Consider the following 27307-nt stretch of genomic DNA (forward strand, 5'->3'; position numbering starts at 1 on the left):
AAAAAGACTTTCAACTATAAAAGTATTTTACACTTGAATACAATTCTGCAGGGAAATGAAATGGAAATACAAGATCAGGAAGAAAAACAAGATCACTATAAGAAAGATTTAAAAGTTAAGACTATTAAAAAAATACCCAGAGATCCCACCCAACTTTCGGGCCTACCCAAGCCACTTCCAGTGGCATTTCCATATAGCCTGCCTTGACTCAAAGGTCCACAGACCCCAAACAAGCAGCATCTGGCCTCGGCGTGCCCCATACCTCTTGCTAAGCAGCCTCAACCCAGCACTAGCAGCAGCTGGCCTCAGTTTGCTGCTTAGCCTCTCCCAGGTACCACCAAGCTCAGTGAGGGTGGAAGACATCTGCAGATGGCTTGGTGGCTCATGCCAGGTGGCCCCAGGCAGGGCATAGGTGGCAGCTGAACTGGTCCTACGGCGGGGGTGGGGTTGCCCTCCCAGGAGGCCCCAGGGCCCGTACACCCAGTGGTTGGCTTTGGACCATGCCAAGGACCATCAGACCACCTCCACAGATGACACACCCAAAGGGCAGAGTGGGCAGGCACCAGAGCCCTGTTTAAGTGAATTTTGCTATAGAGTCAGCCCCTATGGCAGGGGTCCACAACCCCCGGGCCATGGTCCAGTACTGGTCCATGGCCTATTAGGAACCAGGCCACACGGCAGGAAAAGAATGGCAGGGGAGCAAGCCAAATTTCATCTGTATCTGCAGCTGCTCCCCAGGGCTAGCATTATTACCTCAGCTCTACCTCAGATCATCAGGATTTAGATTCTCATAGAAGCATCGGTCCATGGTGCCAAGAAGGTTGGGGACCACTGTCCTACACAATGGCTCCTCCACTGTAGTCACCACCAGTCATCACAACCAATTAGCCCATGGGTCAATCCCTCCCACTGACATGCAAACAGCAACCAAGGCTCAACTACAACATGAGGACAAACACGACCCACACAAGAGACACCTAGAGCACCCAGCTCAGATGACTAAGGAGACTGAGCCACTGGGTCCCACAAGACGCCTACTACATAAGACCATTTCACCAAGACTGGGAGACATAGCATCTTTACCTAATACATAGCAACAAACACAGAGAGGCAGCCAAAATGGGAAGATAAAGAAACATGTCCCAAATGAAAGAACAGGACAAAACTCCAGAAAAAGAACTAAACACAATAGAGACAAGCAATCTGCCAGATGCAAAGTTCAAAACACAGTTTATAAGGATGCTCGATGATCTCAGCAATAAATTCAACAAAGAAATAGGAAGCATAAAAATAGAGATAAAAAAACATAAAAAAGAATCAGTCAGAAATGAAGAATATAATATCTAAAATAAAGAATATATTAGAGGAAATCAACAGTAGATTGTATGAAGTAGAGGTCTGAATCAGTGATTTAGAAGATAAGGTAGTAGAAAACAATCAAAACAGAAAAAAAATCCAAAGAAATAAGGATAGTTCAAGGGGTCTCTCGGATCAAGCACACCAACATTCGCATCACCGAGGTACCAGAAGAAGAGAGAGAACAAGCTATTGAAAACCTATTTGGAGAAATAATAATGGGAAACTTTACTAACCTGCCAAAGAAAATAGACATATAATCGCAGGAAGCGCAGAGAATCCCAAGCAAGATGAATCCAAACAGGCTCACAACAAGACACATCATAATTACAATGTCAAAGGTTAAAAACAAAGAGAGAATCTTAAAAGCAGCAAGAAAAAAACAGTGATTACAAGAGAGCTCCCATAAGACTGTCAGCCAATTTCTTAACAGAAACTTTGCAGGGCAGAAGGGATTGGCATAAAATATTCAAAGTGATGAAAAGCAAAGACCTACAACCAAGATTACTCTACCCAGCAAAGTTATCATTTAGAATTGAAGGACAGATGAAAGAGCTTCCCAGACCAAAAAAAAAAAAAAAAAAAAGGTAAAGGAGTTCATTAGCACCAAAGAAATAAGGATAAGAAATGTTAAAAGGACTTTTGTAAGAAGAAAATATATATATAAATAAAAAATGGCAATAGCTATATATCTATCAACAACTGCTTTCAATGTAAATGGATTAAATCCTCCAACCAAAAGACATAGGGTGGCTGAATGGATAAGAAAACAAGGTCCTACACATGTTGCCTACAAGAGACTCAATTCAGATCAAAAGACATACAGACTGAAAGGAGATGGAAAAATATACTTTATGAAAATAGAAATGAAGTAAAAAGCTGGTGTAGCGATTCTTATACCAGACAAAATAGACTTTAAAACAAAGGCTATAACAATAGACAAAGAAAGATCCAATAATCCCATTTCTGGGTATTTATCTGAAGAAACCCAAAACACTACTTCGAAGGGACATATGCATCCACATGTTCAATGAGGCGTTATTTACAATAGCCAAGATATGATGGCAACCTGGGTGTCCACTAATGGGTGAGTGGATAAAGAAGTGGTACATATATACAATGGAATATTATTCAACCATAAAAAAGAATGAAATGTCGCCATCTGCAACAGCATGGATGGACCTAGAGAGTATTATGCTGAGTGAGGTCAGATAGAGAAAGACAAATGCCATATGATTTTACTTACATGTGGAATCTAAAGAATAATCTAATGAACAAAACATAAATAAACACATAGATACAGAGAACATTTTGATGGTTGCCAGATGGGGGAAGGGTTGGGGAGATATGTGAAAGGGGTAAGGGATTAAGAGGTATAAATCGGTAGTCACAAAATAGTCAGGGGGATGTAAAGAACAGCATAAAGAATATAGTCAATAACATAATATATGGTGTCAGAAGAGCACTAAATTTATCAGGGTGGTCACTTCATAAGTTATATAAATGTCTAATCACTATGTTGTACACCTAAAACTAACATAATATATGTCAACTGTAACTGAAAATTGAAATATTTAAATAAATAAGTAAAAATAAAAAATGTTTACTGTTAGCTTTCTACATAGAATGCTTTGGTGTATCATCACCAAAGAATTTTTTTAAATGCCTTATGTATTTTCAAAATGGACAATTTTGTATATCAAATTGCTATGACATTTAGATCTCATTTTGATACATTTAAAAATGATGTGACAGTTTGATTTAAAATATCGATTTTTACAATTTGCTGGGAATCATAGTTAGCAAGTATCTAAATGTATGAAGAAAATCTGTAGTTATTAACATAGAAACTAGCAAGAAATTTCATAGTTTTCCAAGTCTTCAAAGCCATAGTTCCCAGACTGGGCTCTGAGACATCCTGGGCCATTGTGACGAACTTACAGAGGCACAGCAAAGGATATTTTAACTTTCTGAAGAAAATATAGAAACATATGTTGTATAGCACGTGGGCAGCTAAGTCTAAATAGTTCACCATTTCAACAACAGATCACCCTACAATCCTTTGGATAACTTATTTTTTGCAAAGTTGGTTTTTCAATGGTTGCTATGACAACAGGTAAGTACCATAAGAAAACCAGTGCATAACAGGAAATGAGGATGTAAGTGTCCAATATGATTCCAAGGTTTGGGAAGTTGTGTGGTGTTCAACTGGTCACATCCCAATAGTAAGTACAGTTATTTAAGGATGAAATAAAAAAAAATTTTCTTTTAATGTATTTCTTTCAAAGAGCTACAAAATTAAGATATGAACACTTTTTTAGTTGTTTAAACCATTTAATTACTTAATAAATTGAACTGTTAAGTAGTTATTTTGGTCTAGGGCAAAAAATTAATGAGACAACTATGGAGCCATGAGATGAAAAAGGTTGGGAACCTCTACTTTAAGAGTATGAGAGCTAAGAAAAGTGATGACCACCAGCCTAGGAACTCCCTTTTAGTTATACTCGAGATTGCCAGAAGGTGGTGCTACCAAGATTGAGTTGGCTAGAGAAACCCTATTCCCAGTTCCCAAGGCTTGAAATACTCCAGAATAAAGTGTTCTTGGACCAGAAAAGAGGTTAGAAAACAAAGAGGGATCTTTAGATTATTTAGTCCAGTAGTTTTCAAACTTAAAAAAAAAAAAAAAAGCAACAGAATCTCCTTTCGAACAAAATCTTAAGATGAATAAAAGCAGAAACATTTCTTAAGTGGGCTAGGGAAAGCTGATACTCTACAACGATGACACCTAAGCTCAGAAGAAGACACCAGGGAGAGCTCCGCAGCTCTAGGGAACACCTTAAGAGAACCACTCATCGAAATCCATCTCCACTTCACAGAGTAAACCAACAGATCTGACAAGGTAGACCAAATCTTCCTAACTGATCTTGAAGCCAGAGGATTAGGGCTTGGCTCTACCACCTACTCCTGTGATAGCTTGTGCAAAATACTTCATATTGGGAACTTTGGTTTCCTTATCTACAAAACGGAGAATACATGTATATATTCACAGGGTTGTTGTAATGATTACATGAGATAACAGGATGAGAAACTACTCAGTAAGCTATAATAAGATACGAAATTGTTTTATTCTGTTTGGGTCTGGATCAAAGGAACAAAGGCTAGAGTAGTAGGAAGTAGAAAAAGGGTAAAGATTTGGAGGTAAATGGGTTTGTGAATATCGTGACCTATAAGTAAACGAACTTTTGATACACTGGCAAATACTTTTGCCAATAGTTTGGTCCACTTTGTGTGTGGGGGAGCATGGGTTTTTATTGACTTTTGAGGTAACATTCTTTATTAACCTCATCATTTCCCATTCGTGGCATCCCTCACCTTGCAAAGCCAACCCCTCTGCTGGTCCCGCTGGTGTCTCGAAGGATTCGAGTGGAGATAACCTGACCAAAGGGTTTCAGCATTCCCTCCAATTCTTGCTCATCCATTGACAGTGGGAGGTTTGATATGTATAAATTTGTGGGGTCCTGCTCCTGTTGCTATGAAAATAAAAGTGAGAAAATGAAGCTCACATCTCTTATCACTCTCCCATTTTCAGCCCTTATCCACAAAATGACATCTCAGACAAGAGATAGCAGGATGGGTACCACATAAAAGAGAACCTTAACAACTATTTGTAACACTTAATCCCATTACCATGGGTTGTATATTGATTCCAGGTCAAAAAAAAAAAAAAAACATTTACTATTACTAATACTGTACAAGCCCATAATACAAGTCATTGATAAAGTTTTGGCTGTCTCTTTAAGAACTAGGCAGAGCAGCACTCCTCCCTCTCCCCGCCCTACACACACACACACACACACACACACACACACACAAATACACACACGGCCTGTCCCAGAGGCTGAATTCTCCTGGACTGCCTTGTTCCCTGGCTGGATTGTTTTGAGAAGTCCTCCCTTCCCCCTCTTCCGGCCACAGCAGACTCCTCTGAGTAGGAATGCCAGTTCATTCCCTGATGGAGGGAAAACAGGAAGAGGGGAGAAGGGGAACAGGAAGGCAATGTGCTGGGGGCTGCACTAAGAGACACATGTATAGCTCACGGAGTCACCATGGAGCCCTGAAAGCTCTAGTCTCATAGGAACCCTGAAGACTCCTAAACTCCACTGTCAGAGGGCTTTTCTTCACAAAGAAGAGGTGAGAGAGCTCTTCCAGTGGGCAGTATGTACATAATGCTATAAATTCCCATAGCAGTATTTTTAAGAATTTAAGCAGTCACTCTGCCCTAGACTGTGGGCCACCAGCAACCTTAATCCTTCTTCTGCCTTTCCTTTCAATGCTTCCATTTTCTTTAACCATTATAGAAAGGTAGGCTGACACCTGCCTCATTAGCTTACACAGAGTATTCATTCACAATGACTTCAGAAAAGCAAGCAGACAATCCCACCTAAAAGAAGGGAGAGAAAAGCATCTAGTTTCCTATTTGTCTTGATGAAAATAAAAGCTCTAGATAGATCTGAGAAGGGACAGTTTCCTTCTTTGCTGTGGCTCCCCGCCCCACCCTCATACACACACACAACCACCCCCACCCCTCAGGGAACAGCGTTGGGTAGTGGAGAGCATTGTTTTGAACTGCTGAGATCCACAACTGGCTTCTTCAGAGAATGTTGCGAAACTACCACAAGCTATTTGGTAGGGAAGTGAAGAACCAGAGTAGGGATGGGGAAACAACAGGAGGAGGGGAAGAAGCCGCTTGACCTTCTTGCCTGCTTATAATACTTGATGAAAGGAAACAGTTGATAGAGCTACCTGTCACACAGATTCTGAATATCATCTTCCCCTAGTAGCCAAGGGTGCTCAATGAGCCCCTGGCCCAGACTGTCTGGCCAGACAGCCGAAAAGCACTGCAGACAGCCCTTGCCCATCAACTTCACAATTTTTAACCACTCTGGAAGCCTTAAACTGGACTTTGGTGCTAACCACCCCTTGGAGGAATAGACATGGGACAGTTCCCTTACCTTTGCCATCTGTGCCTGTACACCACTGGCTTTTAGTGCTGTTACTGCTTTCTGTGCGGCTGAAGGACTGTCGAAGTCCACAAAGCCATAACCTGGAACAGGGAAATAGCATCAGTAGGAGGAGGGGGATGTAAGGGATATAGGAAGCCCAGGATTTTCAGGAGACAGAGGAAGAGTTATGATCCATGTAGTAGAAGTAGTAGGGAGAAAGAGAAATTAAGAGGTTTCAGGTGATTATCCATGTGCCCCCGAGAGATTTGATCTACTTTATAGCTGTGAATGTCAAGAGCAACAAGGTCTTTGTGGTGTCCTTGCCTTTCTCTTTCCCCATTAAGAAATCTGAGGTTTCAGGAACTAGGCTCTTCCAGTAATCCACAGTACCCCCCAGTCCACCACATTTAAAAGAATACTTTCCTTTTTTCTAGCCATGCCCCCAAAAGGCTAGGCATTTAAGGAATACAACCTCTCCATTGCAGATAACCAGCCACCTGCTGGAAGAAGCCCCTCCCCACCCAATCTACATACCTTTACCCTCCTTCTACTCTTCCATCCCCAGCTAGAACTACTCAAAACCCCAACAAAACTATTCATCCACACAAAATAACACCTACCAAGTCACTGCCACCCCCCCCCCCCCCACACACACACACCAAAAAGCATTTACAATGCTTTGCTAAGGAGAGATAATCTCACTTATCCATATCCACCATCCAATTCAGGGAACATGAGGTCCCTGAAAGAAAGCCCAAGGGATTCAAAGGCTCTGTGCAGGCTTCTAGCCTCGGGTCCCCAAAATAGCATTTTCAGCTCTGTCTCATCACCAGAGAGCCTAAATATGTGTTCTTCTAAGTCTGAAAACTTTAGAAACTCCTCTCTGGCCTTGGGTACTAGGGACTTTCAGCAGTAAAAGGCAGAAACAAGGGACGGCCTCACTCACAATTGCTGTCTATCACCAAGAACAGCTGTTTTCTCACCTTTGCATTTGTTTGTGGTCTTGTCCAGTATGGCCTTAGTGGAGACAATCTTTCCATATCTAAGAAGAAAATACAAAGTGATAATCTGGGGGCAGGAATTTGGAAAAGGACAGAGATTGAGACATCTGAAGGAATCCATGCCCTTTCTTGACTCTCACTGATCCTACTCAAATCTTAAAAACAAAGAAGAAAGAAATTTAAATGTCACACTTATCATATAAACCTAGTCCCCAAAGATGCCTACAAAAAATAAGTAACTGTAGTATTCCTTACAATATCAAAACATTTCTCTCTTCTTCTCCAACTAAGTTGGAAAGAGACTACTGTCCTTTCAGGAAAGAAGCATGGTGATGTCCACATAGCAGGGTGTGTAAGGACAGAGCTTGGCCTGGAATTCTTTGAGGCCTATAAATAATCCTCGATATTACCTATCTTCTTTTGGACAAATATCATTCCTCTTGTAAAAAAAAAAAAAAACCTACAGACATTTCTCATCTCTGACACCCCATTCCCTACCCCTCTACCGGTTCCAGTAGGTCAACCTGAACCAAACTGTTTTTGTTCAAATCCTGGTTCTGTCACTGTGTGTGATCTTGGACAAGTCATTTAAATTTTCTGTGCCTCAGTCTCATCATCTCTAAAACAGAGATAGGATTGTTGGGAACATGAGATGAGTTCATGAATACAAAGCACTAACGCCTATCACATGGTGAAGGCCTTCAACTTCAATCAACTGTAAGTGGCTCTGTCTCCGGCTTTACTATATTCTAAGTCTTCTATTTCCCATTGTCAAGATTTGAGTGTGTTAGGAGGGGAACGGGCACAATATCAGGTGCAACAACAGTGTTAAGAAGTTATCCAGAACTTGGCAATAAGGCAAAATGATGATTGCATGTCCTTTCAGTGCCATTCTGGAACGCTGTCCAAAAGGCCCATTCAAGGTATATCTCATTATCTAGCAAGATATTTCTTTGTTTGACTTACTATTTACTACTGATTAGTGCCCAGACTTTGCGATACATGTTAACTTGTAGATTTTTATCCAGTAGAAATACAACTAATTTCTGTTCAGTAGAAAAGATAATCCTAAAGGTTACTGTTTTATTGTCCTATAGGATATGAACCAGCTTTACATGTAACCTAGCAATCTTATTCCAACATTCTTTTCTCAGTACCTATAAATACTTAATCCCTCAAATGGCTCTTTGAACCTATTTTACCATCCTACTGTTTTCCGCATTAATGAGTAAAATAAATCTTTGGCATGCTTTCACTTATATTTGTATAAGAGTCATGTTTTTCAACTTTTCGAAAATTATACTTTGCCAGCAGAGTCATGTGGAGTTCCCCAAACTTGAGCAGAGAAGTATCACAGGTCAGGGATTATATTTAAAGTGTTTCACTGGAAAGAGATCTCTACATTCCACTCCAGGAGGGTGAAAATATTAAAGAGACAGAACAGAAATCACTAACAAAGTCAAAAGTACAAAATTTAACTGAAAACAGTTGGCAGGGGCTGAATTTGAGACCAATACCCCAAATAAGCATTTTTTTCCTCCCTTTCCTCTCATCCCTAAAGAACATGGGATGATTGATATATTTGTTTCGCTCCTCGGAAGCCTCTCAATAACTTTTTAGTGGGGTTTCTGTGACCCAATGGATTAAAGAGAATAAGCGAAGTTATGCCCTGGAGGCTGGGAAAAGAACACATTAAAAAGGGTGGGAGAGACATGGATGTAGGGCTACATACTTGGATTCTTTCCCAAATTTAAGCAAAGGAAAGGGATTCGTGAGACTGTAGGCCAGAGGACACACATGCTGCTATCCCTATCAAGGCCCCAGGGTGGAGCTTGCTGTGGTCTGAGCAGCCTGAGACTAAGTTCAGAACTTCCACAGCAGCTGGCAACAGCTGGGTCACTGCCGCTTCCTCCTCAGAGGAAGGAGCCCCTCCAAGAGTACCAGAAGTTCCAGCCTCTCCTTCCTGCCCACCATGGCTTAGGATCCAGCAACTTTTACTTCCCCTACAACCCAGAGAGAGACAACTGGGACAAAGGCAGGAAGTCCTTCTATGCATAGAAAACATCCTTCCTAGAAAGATTAACTCCCAGCTCAAAGCATCATGAGGTTCTACCCATCTGCTCTTAGCCTCCCTTTCAGCATCTAGCCCCCCTATTCTCTTCCCGCCTCATTCCTACTTCTCCATAGTCCCCTGTTGGGCTCCTTACTTCCATCCTACATGCTGACTCTGACACAGCAGAAAGTAAGGCAACTGTTAAAAAGAGCAAAATGAAAGTCTAAAAGTATAGTAAAATAGAGTTGAGTTTTTTCTCCGTCTTGTGGAGTGAGAGGATTTTTGCAGCATATCGTATTTAGGACAAGAAACACGGGGTATAGAAATCAAGGAACTAGATCGATATGAAACTCTTTTCCCTCATAAACCAATTCCCATTCCCTCCAGACATTACTAGTCCTAAACTAAGGTCCACTGAAATACCTTTTTAGCAAAGTAAGCTGAGGTAAAAGAACCAGTTTTATATATACACCTAGCCTTCAGAGATTGGGTTTGTGTAGCCTGGTGCTAGCAAAAATCCAAATGATTTGCATGGACCAAACCATTACTTCAGAAGAGTATGGGGTTCATAGAGTACATCTGATACCTTATACAACTAAATTTTGGGGCAAAATGTTCTGCCTCTTCAGGATGTGAAACATTGAAATTTATGTACACTGTTAGTGGAGTATCAGTTACTTTAACCACTTCAGAAAAATTATTTAGCAGTATCTACAAACTGGACAAATGTATGTCCTGAGTCAGCAACTTTACACCTAGGTATATACCCAATATAAATGTGTATACACATCCACCAAAAGACATGTACAAGTTCCTAGCAGCACTAGTCACATTCAAGTAGGTGCCTTTGGGGATGGGGAGGAGATAGGAACTGAGAGGCAGACTTTTGAAGAGCTGGTAATGTTCTGTTTCTTTATTTGATAACAAGGGTGTATTCACCTTCTGAACACTCACTGTTGTATATATACTTATGATTTGTGCACTTTATGTACACTTGTTATACTTCAAAACAGTTTTAAAAGATGGTAAATTTACAGTCTAAGATTCTTATTTCTATCTCTTTCTACCATTCACTTACCCAAATGCAATTTTCCTTCTTTCCATTAATGTCCCCATCCCACCGCAGACTTCTTCCTCTAATCATTCCCTCAACTATATTATTTGAAACACATATTTTTCTGCCAGATGGAATTGAGCTAGCATTTCTACACCCTTGCAATTTTTCAAGCATTCCTCCTAAATGAGCTAATTCCACAGTAGTTTTCTTCATCTCATGACTCAAAACTACTCTAAAGAACCCCAAAAATCTTTAAAGGAAGATGCAGAGTAACAGCCTCTTTCTCCACCTTCTTTATCCACTAATTTGAGGACTCCTCTGGTTCACTGTGACTATCTCTAGCAGCAGAAAATCTCCTAAGTATTTAATTCAACTGTCTAGCCCCACTGCCAGTTCTCACTGCCTTGTAATCAATATCTTTGGAGATACTGAACATTTCTCTTCAAGATGTAAGGATAGGAATCTTTCCACTAAGACCATCAATTCTAGATGCCTGCTGGAAACAAAATCATATACCAGGCTTCAAAGGCCAGCCCTACCCTGGCTTTCCTCAGAGGAACACACAAAGGTTTTATATATTAGTAACAGGTAGAATTTCTTTAAGAGGAGCTACTGAGAAACCTTATTACTATGCAGAATAATATTGCATTTCAGGATAAGAATATCTGGCAAGAAACCGGCATCACCAAATCTGTATTGTCCCTGGAAGCCTACCCACACATACCCCAACTTACGACTGACACAACTTGACAAGGTCCTGGTCAGTAGTTCCTGGTTGCAACCCCCGGATGTAGAGGTTGGTTTTGCTCAGCTGGTCATTGCCATTGTTCCCACTGCTACTATTAGGGGTACTGCTGCTTGGACTAGGTGGTGCCATCTGCTGAGATAATGACACATATGCCTGCAAGGAGACACAAGGAACAGAAGATCAAAAGACCTACATATATAGATGCTGGAGAGTGAGAAAGACCCTGGCCCCTTGGAAAGGATGACTCCAAACTTTTAACAAACTCAATAGGAGAGCTAAAAAAAAAAAAAAAAAAAAAAAAAAAACTAAAGGAATTCCTCTCTGCCATAGAATATGTAAATACATAACTGTCCTACCTATCTTTCAACAAGATAATGAGAGGCCAAAAATAAGCTTGTTAAATGTTTTTTTAAAAGGTACTTTGTTATAGTGGAATGTTTTTATCATACAGATGCTAGAGAACACAATGTATGCCTCTTAAGTAAACTGAGACAGGACTTATAAAATCTAGATTCCATTCAAACATGATGAAAAGGAAATAATAAAAATGTAGCAAATCATGAAACATAAATAAGTTGAACATAGGTTATTTACAAAACTATAAAATATGATAACTGCAAAATACCTGCAGGAACTTGAAATTATTGTAAGCTTAGATAAATAAAATAAAATACTAATTACCATGTCAAATAGATAAAAATGAAGTTTTTTACAATACCAATAGGAGTTTAGTCATAAATTATTTACAAGTTTTTAAGGTTTAAATAAATTAGCAATATATGTATTATGGTCAAGGAAATCCAAGATTGGGGGTGAAACGTCTCTAATTTTTCATTATTGATACAAGGGCAGGCAATCAGACTCTGCTAAACATTTTTTAGATACTTCTATTAGAGACAAAATACCAGGCTGACTAGAACACATGGATCTATCCCTTCATGGAATATTTTATATCCTTATGCTCAAATCAGGCTTTTAGTGTTCACATCTATATTCAGTTCATAATATTCTAAATTTGCATAATTACCTATAATAGAGTGTATTTTACTATATCACACTAAGATTCCAGTGCTCCCTTGGCTGAAAGCACTTGATAGTATAAATCTATATGAAATTACTTTAAATGCTAATTTCATCTCCAGGTTCCCCCCTGCCCCACCGTGCCCTCTCTTTTTGGTGGTGGTGATGGTGAGGAATTAGATTAGTAAGAGAAGGAAAAGAGAACCACGAATATCAAAGAGGGGAAATTTTCCCTCCACAGAATCTTAATTAATGTGAAACGTGCCTCTTACAGTTCATGCCTCTGATCTTCAGAAAATTTCAAAATAAAAATCTTTACTCAGGCTAAAATATGTTGATGCAGGTATTTCCCTATCTTTATCAGTCAGGCATACCTCAGAAATATTGCAGGTTTGGTTCTAGACCACCATAATAAAATGAATATCATAATAAAGTGAGTCACAAATTTTTTGGTTTCCCAATGCATATAAAAGTTATATTTACACTGTAGTATATTAAGTGTGCAATAGCATTATGTCTAAGAAAAATGTACTGTACATATCTTAATTAAAAAATACTTTGTTGCTAAAAATTGCTAACCATCATCTGAACCTTCAGTGAGCTGTAATCTTTTTGCTGAGGGAGGGTCTTGCCTCAATGTTGATGGCTACTGACTGACCAAGGTGGTGGTTGATGAAGATTAAGATGGTTGTGGGAATTTCTTAAAATAAGACAACAATGAAGTTTGCTGCATCAACTGACCCTTCCATGAATGATTTCTCTGTAATACGCAATGTTGTTTGATAGCATTTTACACACAGTGGAACTTGTTTCAAAATTGGAGTCAATCCTCTCAAACTCTGCTGCAGCTTTATGAACTAAATGTGACATTCTAAACTCCTGTTGTCATTTCTACAATCTTCACAGCATCTTCAAAGGAGCAGATTCCGTCTTGAGAAACCACTTTCTTTGCTCATCCATAAGAAGCAACTTCTCATCCATTAAAGGTTTATCATGAGATTGCAGCAATTCAGTCATATCTTCAGGCTTCATTTCTAATTCTAGTTCTCTTGCTTTTCCAACACATCTGCAATTACTTCCTCCACTGAAGTCTTAAACCCCTCAAAGTAATCCATAAGGGTTGGAATCAACTTCTTCCAAATTCCTGTTAATGCTGATATTTTGACTTTTACCATGAATCACAAATGTTCTTAATGGCATAGAGCATGCTAAATCCTTTCCAGAAGGTTTTCAATTTACTTTGCCCAGATCCATCAGAGGAATCACTAACTATGGCAACAATATAGACTTACAAAATATATTTCTTAAATAATAAGACATGAAAATCAAAATTACTCCTTGACCCATGGGCTCCAGAATGGATGTTGTATTAGTAGCCATGAAAACAACATTAATCTCCTCATACATCTTCATCAGAGCTCCTGAGTAACCAGGTGAATTGTCAATGAACAGTAATATTTTGAGCAAATGCTGTAATATTTTGAAAAGAATCTTTTTTTTCTGTGCAGGAGGTCTCAACAGTAGCCTTAAAATATTCAGTAAATTATACTGTAAACAGATATGTTGTCATTCAGGCTTTGTTGTTCTGTTTATAGAGCACAGACAGTGTAAATTTAGCATAAATCTACTTAAGGGCCCTAGGATTTGGGGAATGATAAATGACCATTGGCTTCAACTCAAAAGTCACCAGCTGTATTAGTCCCTAACAAGAGAATCAGCCTGTCCTCTGAAGCTTTGAAGCCAGGCATTGACTTCCCTCTAGCTAGGAAAGTCCTAGATGGCATCTTCTTCTAATATAAGGCCGTTTCATCTACATTGAAAATCTGTTGTTTAGTGTAGCCACCTTAATTAATTATCATAGCTAGATCTTCTGGATAACTTGCTGTAGCTTCTACATCAGCACTTGTTGCTTCGCCTTGTACTTTTTGTGTTATGGAGATATCTTCTTTCCCTAAATCTCATGAACCAACCTCTGCTAGCTTCAAACTTTTCTTCTACAGCTCTTCACTTGTGTTAGTCTTCACAGTATTGAAGAGAGTTATGGATTAGGCTTTGGCTTAAGAGAATGTTGTGGCTGGTTTGATATTCTATTCAGAACACTAAAACTTTCTCCATATCAGCAATAAGGCTGTTTTGCTTTCTTATCATTCATATGTTCACTGAAGTAACAACTTTGCTAACAGGTTGGTGCAAGAAGCCTAGCTTTCAGCCTATTTTAGCTTTTGACACACCTTCCTCAGTAAACTAAATCATTTTTATCTTTTGATTTAAAATGAGAGATGCACAACTCTTCCTGTGACTTGGACATTTTGAGGCCATTGTAGAGTTATTAATTGGCCTAATTTCATTATTGTATGTCTCAGGGAATAGGGAGGACAAAGGAAAGAGAGAGATAGGGGAATGGCTGGTCGGTGGAACAATCAGAACGTATACAACATTTATCAATTAAATTTTCTGTCTTATATATGGGTGCAGTTTGTGGTAACCCCAAACAATTACAATAGTAACATCAAAGATCACTAATCACAGATCATCATAACACATATAATAATAATTAAAAAGTCTGAAATATTATGAGAATTACCAAAATGTAACAGAGACATGAAGTGAGCAAATGCTGTTGGAAAAATGGCCCAGTAGACTTGCTTGAAATATGGTTGCCATAATCCTCAATCTGTACAAAAATGCAATATCTGGGAAGCACAATAAAGCAAAACACAATAAAACAAAGTATGCCTGTATACCACTATGGAAAATCATCAGTTCATAAAGGAAGACAGCAAGAGAAGAAGAAAGGAAATAAAATTGTCAATTCACAAAGGAAACAGCAGGAGAGGAAAAAGAAAACTATAAACAGCCAGAAAATAATTAAAAAGATGGAAATAATAAGTCCTTAGTTAGTAATAATAAGTTTAAATGTAAGTGGATTAAGTTCTCCAATCAAAAAGCACAGAGTAGCTGAATGGATAAACAACAAGATCAAACTATATGCTGCCTAGAGAAGATTCACTCCAGCTACAAGGACACAAATAGGAACAAAGTGAAGGTTGATAAAAGATATTCCATGCATATGAAAACCAAAAGAGAGCAAGTATAACTATACTTATATCAGAAAAAAAAATAGACTTTAAGTGAAAAAGTGTAACAAGGGACAAAGAAGGTTGTTATATAATGATAAAGGGGTCAATTTATCAAGGGAGTATAATAATCATAATCATATATACATCCACTAACAGAGCATGTAGATAGATTAAGCAAATACTAACAGAGCTACAATACAATAATAGTAGGGGACTTCAATATCCCTCTTTCCACAATGGGTAGATCACCCAGACAAAAATCAATATGTAAACATTGGACTTGAACTATGCTTTAGACCAAATAGATCTAAAAGAACATTCCATCTAAAAGCAACAGAATACACATTTTTCTCAAGTGCACATGAAACATTCTCAGCACATTTAAGATACCAAGTATCTTTTCTGAACAAAATGGTATAAAACTAGAAATCAATAATAGGAGGAAAACTGGAAAATTCTCAAATATGTGGAAATTAAACAACACACTCCTGAACAACCTATGGGTCAAAGGTGAAATAACAAAATATCTTGAAACAAACAAAATTGGAAATGCAACATACCAAAACTTACGGGATGCAGCAAAAGCAGTTTTAAGGAGGAATTTAATAACGATAAGAAACATGAAGAAAATATCTCAAATAGACAACCTCAAGGAACTAGAACTAGAAAAAGGCCAAATTAAGCCCAAAGTTAGCAAGAAAAAGGAGAGAAACATCAAAGCAGAAATAGAGAACAGAAAAGTAATAGAGAAGATCAACAAAACTAAGTGTTTGTTATTCGAAAAGATAAACAAAATTGACAAACCTTTAGCTAGACTTTCCAAGAAAAAGAGAGGACTCTAATAAAATTATAAATTAAAGAAGAAATATTACGACTGATACCACAGAAATACAAAGGACCATAAGAGATTGTTATGAACAATTATACATCACCAAATTAAATAAATTCCCAGAAAATACAATCTACCAAGTCTTAATCATGAAAAAATAGAAAATCTGAACAGATTTCTGAACAAGTGAGAAGACTGAATCAGCAATCAAACACTTCCCAAGAACTTAATAAAGGCCATATATGACAAACCCAGGAACAGACAGTTTCACAGGCGAATTCTATCAAACTTCTAAAGGAGATTTAATACAAATTCTTCTGAAATTCTTCCAAAAAACTGAAGAGGTGGGAACACTCTCATTTATTTTACAAGGCCAGCATTAAAGGTATCCAAATCAAAAAGGAAAAAGTAAAATTATCTGTTTGTTAATGACATGATCTCGTATACAGAAAATCCTCAAAACACCACCAAAAAAGTGTGAGACCTAATAAACGAATTCAGGAAAGTTTCAGGATACATAATAAACAAAAATCAGTTGCATTTCTATACACTTAAAATGAAATCAATTGCATTTCTATATATTACCTGAGAAAAATAACAATTCCATTTATAATAGCATCAAAAACAATAAAATACTTAGTAATAAATTAAACAATGAGCCGAAAGAGTTGTACATTGAAAAACTACATAACATTGCTAAAAAAATGGAAGGAGAGACAAGTAAATGGAAAGATATCCCATGTTCATGGATTAGAAGAGTTAATGTTGTTAAATGTCTATACTACCCAAAGCCATCTACAGATTCAATGCAATACCTATCAAAATTCAAATGGCATTTTTCACAGAAATAGAAAAATACTAAAATTCATATGGAACCACTAAAGACCCCGAATAGCCAAAGCGATCTTGAGAAAGAGCAAAGCTAGAGGCATCACACGTCCTGATTTCAAACTACATTGCAAAGCCACAGTAATCATAACAGTATGGTACAGGAATAAAAATAGACACAGATCAATTGGACAGAATCAAGAAACAAGAAATAAATACATATATATGGTGAACTAATATTTGACAAGGGAGCCAAGAACAGTCAATGAAGAAAGAAATAGTCTCATAAATAAACCATGCTAGGAAAGCTGGATATCTACACACAAAAGAATAAAATTGGACCCCTATTTTACATCATTAACTTGAAATGGATTAAAGACTTTCATGTAAGACCCGAAACCATAAAACTCCTAGAAGAAAACTGAAAAACCTCCTTGACATCAATCTGGACAATAATTTTTTAGATATGACACCAAAAGAGCAAGCGACAAAAGCAAAAATCAACAAGTGGGACCACATCAAACTAAAAAGCCTCTGCACAGCAAAAGAAACAATAACAAAAATGAAAAGGTAATCTACAGAATGGGAGAGAATATTTTCAAATCATATATTTGATGAGTAGTTTATATCCAAAATATATAAGGAACTCATAAAACTCAATAGAAAAAAAAATGAAGAATCCAATTTAAAAATGAGCAGATTTGAATTGACATCTTTCCAAAGAAAACATAAAACTGGCCAAAAGGTATATAAAAAGTGCTTAACATCACTAATCATTAAGGAAATGCAAATCAAAATCACAATGAGATACCACCTTATACCTGTTAGAATGACTGTTATTTAAAAAAGAAGGAAAGAAAGAAAGAAAGAAAGAAAGAAAGAAAGAAAGAAAGAAAGAAAGAAAGAAAGAAAGAAAGAAAGAAAGAAAGAAAGAAAGAAAGCAAGAAAGCAAGCAAGCAAGCAAGCTGGAAAGGATTTGGAAAAAAGGGAACCCTGGTGCACTATTGGTAGGAATGTAAAATTGGAACGCCTACTATGAAAAACAGTATGGAGGTTCCTCAAAAAATTAAAAATAGAACTTCATTAGACCCAGCAATTCCTCTTCTGGATATATAGCCAAAGGAATTGAAATCACTATCTCAAAGAGATATCTGCACTCCTATGTTCAATGCAGTATTATTCACAATAGCCAAGACATGGAAACAACCTAAGTGACCACTAATGGATGAATAGATAAAGAAAATGTGGTGTGTGTGTGTGTGTGTGTGTGTACATGTATATATGTATATATAATGGAATATTATACAGACATGAAAAAGGAGGAAATCCTGCCATTTGCAACAACATAGATGGATTTGGAGGGCATTGTGTTAAATGAAATATATTAGAAAGATACTATATGATCTCATTTACATGTGGAATCCAAAAACATCAAACTCATAGAAACAGAGTAGAATAATGGTTGCCAAGGGCCATAGGGTTGGGGAAAAGAAGAGATGTTGGTCAAAGAGTACAAACTTCCACTTATAAGATGAATAAGTTCCAGGGATCTAATGTACAACATGGTGATTATAATTAATAATACTGTATTGTATACTTTAAAGTTGCTAGGATAGTAAAGTCTTAATGTGCTGACCATAACAACATCAAAATGGTAATTATGTGAAATGAAGGATGTGTTAACTAACCTTAGTGTGGTCAACATTTCAAAATATATTCATGTATCAAATCATCATGTTGTAACACCTTAAACTTATATAGTGTTATATATAAATTGTATCTCAGTAAAACTGGGGAGAAAAGAAGTACCTGATGGCTGTAATGATCTGTTTTAGTGGGATGCAGGCAGAAGCCAGATTGGAGGGGGATGAAGAGTGAATAGGAGATTTTGAATTAATACATGTAATTATCTCTAAAGATTCCCAGAACCCACTGAAATTATTATAAAGGTATCAAAAAGGACAAAGAAAACAGATAACAGATCCTAGCAGTTTAGAAGCTGAACACCAGATGTATAAATGATATATAACAGAAGAGCAAAGAAAGCTGAAACCTAATAGGAAGAAAACAAGGAGAAGGGTGAGTCTCCTCTAAAATTCTAGAAAGGCTCAGAAATTAGAGATAACAAGTACCTAAAAAGACAGGGGTGTTAGCCACACAATCAGGCTACCATTGCCTTACTTCTACCTCTCCTCCAGAAGAAAACTAGTTGATTCTTTGGGGAGAGTGCACCAGAGGGACTCTGGATTCATCCCTTCTAAGCTGAGTGGGAAAAGTCCTAAACTGAAAACATAGGGATTAAGTAACACTCACAGTCATTTCTCCAATCCCATCCCTCCTAGGAGATTGGAGGATTTCTCACTGAGGATACTGACCAGCCCAACAGAAAAGCTCTATAAATGATGACATTCAGGTTTCTCTCTGTGGAAAAGCTAGATCACCTATAGTGAAGTCCGCCATTTGGTAAGGTTTTCCACTTGGGTTTTAAATGCCTTCCACTTAATCTAATACCCAAAAATCATGAGGCATTTAAGGAAAACCTTTGAAGTCAATGACGAAAACAAACAGAAAACCAAAAAAGGAACTGAAAAGGAAGAGACAAGATAGAAGAAAATGTAATAATAATTAAAAGTCTCAAGAAATTTAAACAAAAAAAATATTTCAGCTATGAAGGAAAAACAAAATTAAATAAAAAAGGAACATATAGAGACAAAAAAATAGTTCTTGTGAATTACAAATATGATAGCAGACATAAAAACTATCCATAAGGGCTAGAAGATAAACAGACAATAAGGGAAATATCCCAGAAAGAAAAATAGAAGATTAAACAACAGAAAATGAAGTAATTCTCCTTTTATCTGCAGAAGATACATTCCAAATCCCTAATGGATACCTGAAACTGTGGATAATACTGAACCCTATAGATAGTATAATTTTTTCCTGTATGTTCATACCTATTATAAAATTTAATTTACAAATCAGGCATAGTAAGAGATTAACAATAACAATAAAATAGAATAATTATAAGAATATACTGCAATAAAAGTTATGTGAATGTGGCCTCTCTCTGTTTCTCCAGTAATTTTTTATATTTTTCAGTCCAAATCCATTCCTGAACCTGTGTAACCATCCCTTACTTGTAGTGTCACTTGTTTCAGGGGATTCCGTGCTGAAATCTTGGTATAGGCTCAATGCTTTCTGGTGCGACATGTTGCAGTCAATCAGGACACATTTTCTATTTAGGTCTTCCACCCACAAATTTAATGCCTTTTCCACCTTAACTAAGCACTTAACACACACTGTGGCTGTAACTTTTGTAATTTGAGGTACGATAGCAAAACTAGCATAAACTTCTTTTTCCTTCTTCACGATTTTACAGCTAGAAGATTTGTTCTTACCATAGATCTTAGCAAGCTCAGTATACAATTTTTTTTTTCTTACTAAATAGAGAGCTTTCACCTTTTCACTTAAGGAAAGCACTTTATGGCTTCTCTTTGGCTTATCTAAAGTGCCAGCAGCATCACTACTCTTGTACTTTGGGGCCATAATTGAGTAAAACAGAGTTACTTGAATACAAGCACTGGGATATGAGATAGTCAATCTGGTAATAACTAAGAGGCCTAAGTGACTAATGAGAAGGTAGCATAAATGGTGTGGATACACTGGACAAAGGGATGATTCATATGCCGAGAAAGATGGAGCAAGAGAGTGTGAGATTTCATCATGCTATTCAGAATGGTGCACAATTTAAAACTTAGGAATTATTTATTTCCCCATTCAGGGGGAAAGAACAGTTTTTTCAACAAATTGTATTAGGAAAACTGGATATCCACCTGCAAAAGACTGAAGTTGGACCCTTACTTTACACTATGTACATAAATTAACTCAAAATGGACCAAAGGCCTAATTATGAGTGTTAAAACTGTAAAACTGTTGGAAGAAAACATAGGGCAAAAGCTTCATGAGACTGGATTTGACAGTTTCAATTAGATAAACCAAACTATATCAAAATTAAGAACTTGTGTACTTCAAAGGACACAATCAAAGGTAAAAAGGCAGCCTACAGAATGGGAAAAAATATTTGCAAATCATATATCTGGCTAGAGTTATTATTCAGAATATATAAAGAACTATAACAACAAAAAATAAATAATCCATTAAAAAAATAGGCAAAGAACTTAAATAGATATTTATCCAAATAAAATATACAGTCATCAAGTACATAAAAAGATGCTCAACATCACTAATCATTAGAGAAATGCAAATCAAAACCACAAAGAGATATCACCTCACACTCATTAGAATGGCTTCTATCAAAAAACAAAACAAAACAAAACAAAACAAAAAACAGAAAATAAGTGTTGGCAACAATGTTGAGAAATCAGAACCCTTGGGCACTGTTGGTAGGAATATAAAATGGTACAGCCACTATGGGGAAAAAAGAAAAATCTAGTGATTCCTCAGAAAATTAAAAATAGAATTACCATATGATCCAGCAATTCTACCACTGGGAATATACCCAAACTGAAAAGAGAGTCTTGAAAGATATTTGTACACCCGTGTTCATAGCAATATTATTCATTATAGCCAAAAGACAGAAGCAACCCAAGTGTCCCTCACAGATGAATTGATAACCAAAATATGGTATATACATACAACAGAATATTATTTAGCCTTACAAAGCAAGGAAGTTCTGACATGTGTACCAATATGGATGAAACTTGAAGACATTATGCTAAGTAAAATAAGTCAATCATAAAAAGACAAATACTGTATGATTCTACTCATATGAGGTAGTTAGAGAATTCATAGAGACAGAAAGTAGAACGGGATGCCAGAGGTTGGGGGAGAAGGGAGGAGAATAGGGAGTTGTTTAATAATGAACTTACACTTTCAGTTTTGCAAAATGAAAAGAATTCTTGAGATTGGTTGCATAACAATGTAAATAAATGTACTTAATACTACTATACCGTACACTTAAAAATGGAAAACAATGGCAAATTTTATATAATGTATATTTTACCACAGTTAAAAATGAACAAATACAGAGAATGGGAGGTAAGGCAGTAGAGACTCTATAGGAACTACTCTTTCAAGAAGTTCGATCATTCAAGGGATCAGAAAAATGGGACAGTAACTGGCAGAACACATGGGATTAAAGCAGGTTTTTTTTTTTTTTTTAAGGTGGGAGAAACTATAAGCTTGTTCATACGCAAATAGGAATAAAGAGAATGGAATTATATCTTCCATGGGTAATTTTAATTATTATCTAACTTCAGTGATCATTTACTATGTTCCAATAAAGTAGATATTAGTATTATGCTATTAGATATGGGGCTGTAAAAGAAAGAGGAAAGTCAATGATGTCAAGCTTTTTAGCCTGAGGTCCAGGAAGAACGAAGCTACCATTTATTAAGATGGAGAAGACAGACAGGGCAGGGAAGCAGAAAGCAAGCAGGAAGTCTTTTAAAAGTGTTAAATTTGAAATATCTAGCATACACCTAAGTGGACGTTAGACATATGAATCTGGAATGCAGGAGGGCAGTCCAGGTTGGAAATATAATTTGAGAGCTGTCATGATCTGGGTGATATTTTAAAAGCTATGAGACTGAATAAAATTATGAAGGGAGAAGTGTAGACAGAAAAGAAACTCAAGGACTGAGTCCTGGGGAACGATAAGGGTTAGAGATGAGGAAAATTAGGAGGAAACAGTAAAGGAGCCTGAAGAGGAAGAGGAGAGTGGTGTTCTGTAAAACAAAGTATTTCAAGGAATAGCACGTCAAGTGTTGAAAATAGGTTAAGTACTAAGAGGGCTAAGAAATGACTGTTCGAGTATGAAAGTTATTGCATACCTTCGTAAGAGCAATTTTGGTGGAATGGTGAGGTAAAAGCCTAATTAGATTGGATTTAAGAGAGAATGAGAGAGGTCTGACATTATCAACAACTAGGGAGGATGTGAATCTACAGTAAAATTTATACATTGGTGATGGAAAAAAGGTTTGGTATACTCAGAAAGCAATTTAGGTACACTTAGAAAGCAAATCTCCTAAAGGCGAACATTCACATACCTTATGACTCAGCAATCCTACTTGTAGATATATAACTCAAATTAAACAAAGGTACCACATATATGAGAACATTCAGAGGAGCACTGTTAGGAATAACAAAAACAAACAAACGACCCTGGAAACAATCCAAAGAGTCATTGGCAGGTGAATGGATAAATTATGGTATATTCACAAAATGAAATATTATGTGGCTTGAAAATGAATAAACCACAGCTATGAATCAATCATGAAATGTAATATTGAGTGGGGGGGGGGGGAAGACCCCAGAAGACGACGTATTGCACTAAGGCAATATGGTAGTGGTCAAGAGGACAGATTAGGAGCCAAACTATTTAGGTTCAAATCCCAGCTAGGGCATTCACTAGTAATGTGATTATCAAATTCTCTATACCTCATTTTTCTAATCTGTAAAATTTCTATTATTCTATTATTATATTACGTTATATATAAAAATATTATAATATTAACTATAACAGTTATATAATATTAGACCAATGTATACAAGCAAATTAAGCATGATTTTAAACTATATTTTTAGAAAAGCGATAGAATGATAAATATAAAATTTCGGAGAGTGCTTACCTCTGAAGGGGAGGTAGGAGAAGAGATTGGGAGAAACACATAATCACATGCGATTTATAAGCAATGAGTCTAGTTCTTAAATTGGAAGGTGGGTTTACATGTCTTCCTCTTATGTTTTATAATCAGATGTAATATTTTATAGTTTCAAATAATATATTAAAGATAATAACATAAAAATTAATAAAAAGAAATAAACTGGAGATACGAAATACATGCACTTGAATAAACAACTCTTTCAAGATATTTTGCCATAGAAGGGAAAAGAGAAATGAGGCAGCAGCAGGAGGTGGTATCAGTAAAAAGTTTTTTTTGATAAAAGAAATAATAGTCTATTTACATGCTGATACGTGATTACAAATATAAGTATTACTGATCCTCAAAATAATCTAACAACGTGTATCAATACTTTAAGATGAAGAACTCAAGGTCAGAATGCCTAAGAAACTTGGAAGTAGGTCACACAGCTAATAAGTGACAAAAGCCATATTTAAATTCGGATCTCCCTAAACTTCATATTTCACAATTTGTACAGAACGTGACACTGCCTTCTTTTGCTTAACCTTAATTTAATGCCTAACATCAGCTGAATTACATTTATTAGGATATATCTTTAAATCATCTACTAGATATATGCTTAAGATGTTATGTCAGATGTTCTGGGGGTTAATAATCCAAATAACTTTTACAGAGTTTACAGTCCAGCAATAATAAAGGTAAGAAAATCACCTAAATGATTCCCATATAATGCATAGTTATATAAATACCATATATGAAGTACAAAATAATATGGAGGCACAGAAAAAAGGTCTCCTTGAGGCTGGGAGGTGGAGGGATTCAGAGAAGCTTTACAGAAGAGGTAACATTCCAGCTAAACTTAAAAGGATAAGGAGGGTTTTGAAAGACAATTTTGACTGTGAGTTCTTAAAAGGCCACAATAATACCTCAGCCCCAAGGCCCAGCATGCTGGAACTGTTTAATGAACTTGGGTGGCGTGAACAAAGGAACAGAAAAGCCATTCCAAAAAAAAAGTGACAACAAAAAAAAGGATCCCAGGCTGGATAGATAAAGCACAAAAACAAAAGGATCAGGGAAAGAATTATAAACATGTATATTTGGAAAACATGATTCTTTTTGCATTTTGGCTTCCATATCTCCCATCTTTAAGAAAATTCAATCAATACCACCCCCATCCCGTTCCAGCCTTTGCCTCAGTTCTCTACTCTCCATCTTTTTTTAATAACAATTTTACTGAGGTATAATTTACATACCATGTAATTAACCCATTTAAAGTATAAATTCGGTGGTATTTAGATCACAGAGTTGTGCAACCATTACCACAATCAATTTTAGAACATTTTAATTACCCCCAAAAGAAACCCAATACTCATTATCAGTCACTCCCATTGCCCCCAACCATCCTCCTTCCCCGCAGCCCTAGGCAACCACTAACATGCTTTCTGTCTCTAAGGATTTGCCTGTTCTGGACGTTTCACATAAGTAGGAGAATAATATATGTGGTCTTTTGTGAGTGACTTCTTTCACTAGCATGTTTTCAAGGTTCATCCATTTTGTAGATGTTATCAGTACTCTATTCTTTTTTATTGCTGAATAAAATCCCAAAATTCATTGTATGGGTTATCTACAATATTTTATTTATACAATCATCAGTTAAGAGATATTTGGTTGTTTCCACTTTGAGGCTATTATTAACAATGCTGCTATGAATATTGGTGTACAGGTTTTTGTTTGGACATATATTTTAATTCTCTTGGGTAGATATATAAGGGTGTGTTTAACCTTTTAAGGAAAACTGTCAAACTCTGTTCCGAAGAAGCCACACCATTTTACATTTCCACCAGCAGTGTATGATGGGTCCAATTATCCCACATTATTACCTGTCTTTTTGATTACAGCCATCTTAGTGGGTGTGAAGTAGTATCTAATTGTGGTTTTGATTTGCATTTTCTCAATGGCTAATGATGTTGAGCATCTTTTGATGGCTAGTTGTAGATCTTCTTTGGAGAAATACCTATTCAGATCTTTAGCCTATTTTTAACTGGATTCTGCTCTCCATCTTAATCAAAGTTTTTAAAAGATTAGTCTATACACACCAGCTTTATTTCCTCACCTTGTTTCACTCATCAACCCATTCCAACCTTGCTTTTGCTGGGTTCCCACTCTGAAATTGCTTGTCAAAGTCACCAACCACCTCTACATTGACAAAATCAATGACCGTTCTTCAGTCCTCATCTTCCAGGATAAAACTATGGTTTGCACATGTGCATTTTAATTTCAACTGACCTCTTATTCTAATCTATATTCCCTTGTCCTGTTTCTTGTCTCTATGTTTCTGTTTTACATTATATTTTCTTATGGAATGAGAAATGTAAGTTAACAACCAAGGGGTATATCCATAGAACTAGAGGTAACACAACTGGCTATAGCAGAGTGAATGCAATGGGATCTTGGCAGGTGATAAAGATTATGACTGAGACTTTAGCAAACATGATTAGTCCAGAGGGTATGGGGAAGGAGGTGGGCTTGTGGGAAGAGTTCTTGCACTCTGTCATAGGAGAACCCTACAGGAAGAACTCCATGCTTAAAATGAAGCTCTATGGTTGTAACTGCCCCTCCCTTTAACTTCCTTTTCCCCCTGTAATTAGTACCTCTTCATGGGGCATCGCTGCTAGCCATGTCTGCATGTGCTTGGTTGCAACCCTTTCTGCCTCCCATCCTAATAAATCCTTTCTGGTGATGATACTTTTCTTTTCTTTTTTTTTTTTTTTTTTCTGTTGACAGAAAGAAGTAGGGAGATAAGAAAAGGCTGATGCAATAGTGGATATTGGGCTAGAGATTTAACTTTGTTTAGCAGGTAATTTATAGTTACTAAAGGTTTTTATACAAAAACTCAGCACTAGACTGCTGGAATGCTGGAAGATTGTTCTAGCAACAAGTATAAATTTACCTGGGGGCAAGGGATAGGGGTGGAGAAGTAAGAAGCAAGATCATGTGGAATATTTATTATCAAAGTAAATATAATCTATAGAGAGCATAAATTAGTGTAGTAGTGCTAAAAATGAAAAGGAAGGATTAATGTAAAGACATTACCATTAAACTTTAGCCAAGTTAATTTTGTTACTGATAACAGAACTAGTAGTTTCCCCCAGTTAGACCTAAAAGTTCTTAGTCCTCAATTCTACTAAGTGAGAATTTGACGAAAACTAGATGAAAATGTAGTAAACACATGCACACAAAATCTCCCTGTTAGAACTATAAACAATTGTAGTATTGCTTCCCACTTGATTCTCTCCTGAGTAAACACTTCTGAAATTTTCAGGTAACTCAATCTTCTGAAAGGTGAAGATATGGCAAAGCCTATCAATCAGTTGTTCAGTATTTTAAAATCAGTTGGGGAAGGCAAATCATCCCAAATTAAACTGCAGTCCCTTTCTTTTTTTCCAAAGGAAATGGCTGTTGATGCTCTCAGGAGTTAAATTATAATAACACATGCCAGGAAGATGATGTCAGGGAAGGCGAGGTTAGGCTCTTTACAAGTCTGAAATTCCACTGGTTCCAAACATTTCCCCTTTCAATCTCACCTATATTCAAATCTCTCTACTGAGGCAACTCTTTCAAACTTTGAAGAAACAGTGTTTAGATCCTAGAACACTAATCTTTTTTC

General features: G+C 36.8%; 1 protein-coding gene across 3 annotated transcripts in view; it reads right to left on the reverse strand.

Moving 5' to 3' along the window:
• RBMS2 (RNA binding motif single stranded interacting protein 2) overlaps positions 1-27307 on the reverse strand; it is a 43887-nt gene that overhangs the window by 10618 nt on the left and 5962 nt on the right. For all 3 annotated transcript variants that reach the window (XM_036235917.1, XM_036235916.1, XM_036235918.1), the window contains 4 exons: positions 11205-11371; positions 7343-7401; positions 6369-6460; positions 4729-4886 (listed from right to left, as the gene is read on the reverse strand). In XM_036235917.1, coding sequence (XP_036091810.1) covers positions 4729-4886; positions 6369-6460; positions 7343-7401; positions 11205-11347 — 452 coding nt within the window. In that variant the 5' untranslated portion in view covers positions 11348-11371. The remainder of the gene's footprint in view (positions 1-4728; positions 4887-6368; positions 6461-7342; positions 7402-11204; positions 11372-27307) is intronic.

Source organism: Rousettus aegyptiacus, unplaced genomic scaffold, assembly GCF_014176215.1.
Source record: "Rousettus aegyptiacus isolate mRouAeg1 unplaced genomic scaffold, mRouAeg1.p scaffold_m13_p_2, whole genome shotgun sequence".
NCBI classification, from domain to species: Eukaryota; Metazoa; Chordata; class Mammalia; order Chiroptera; family Pteropodidae; genus Rousettus; species Rousettus aegyptiacus.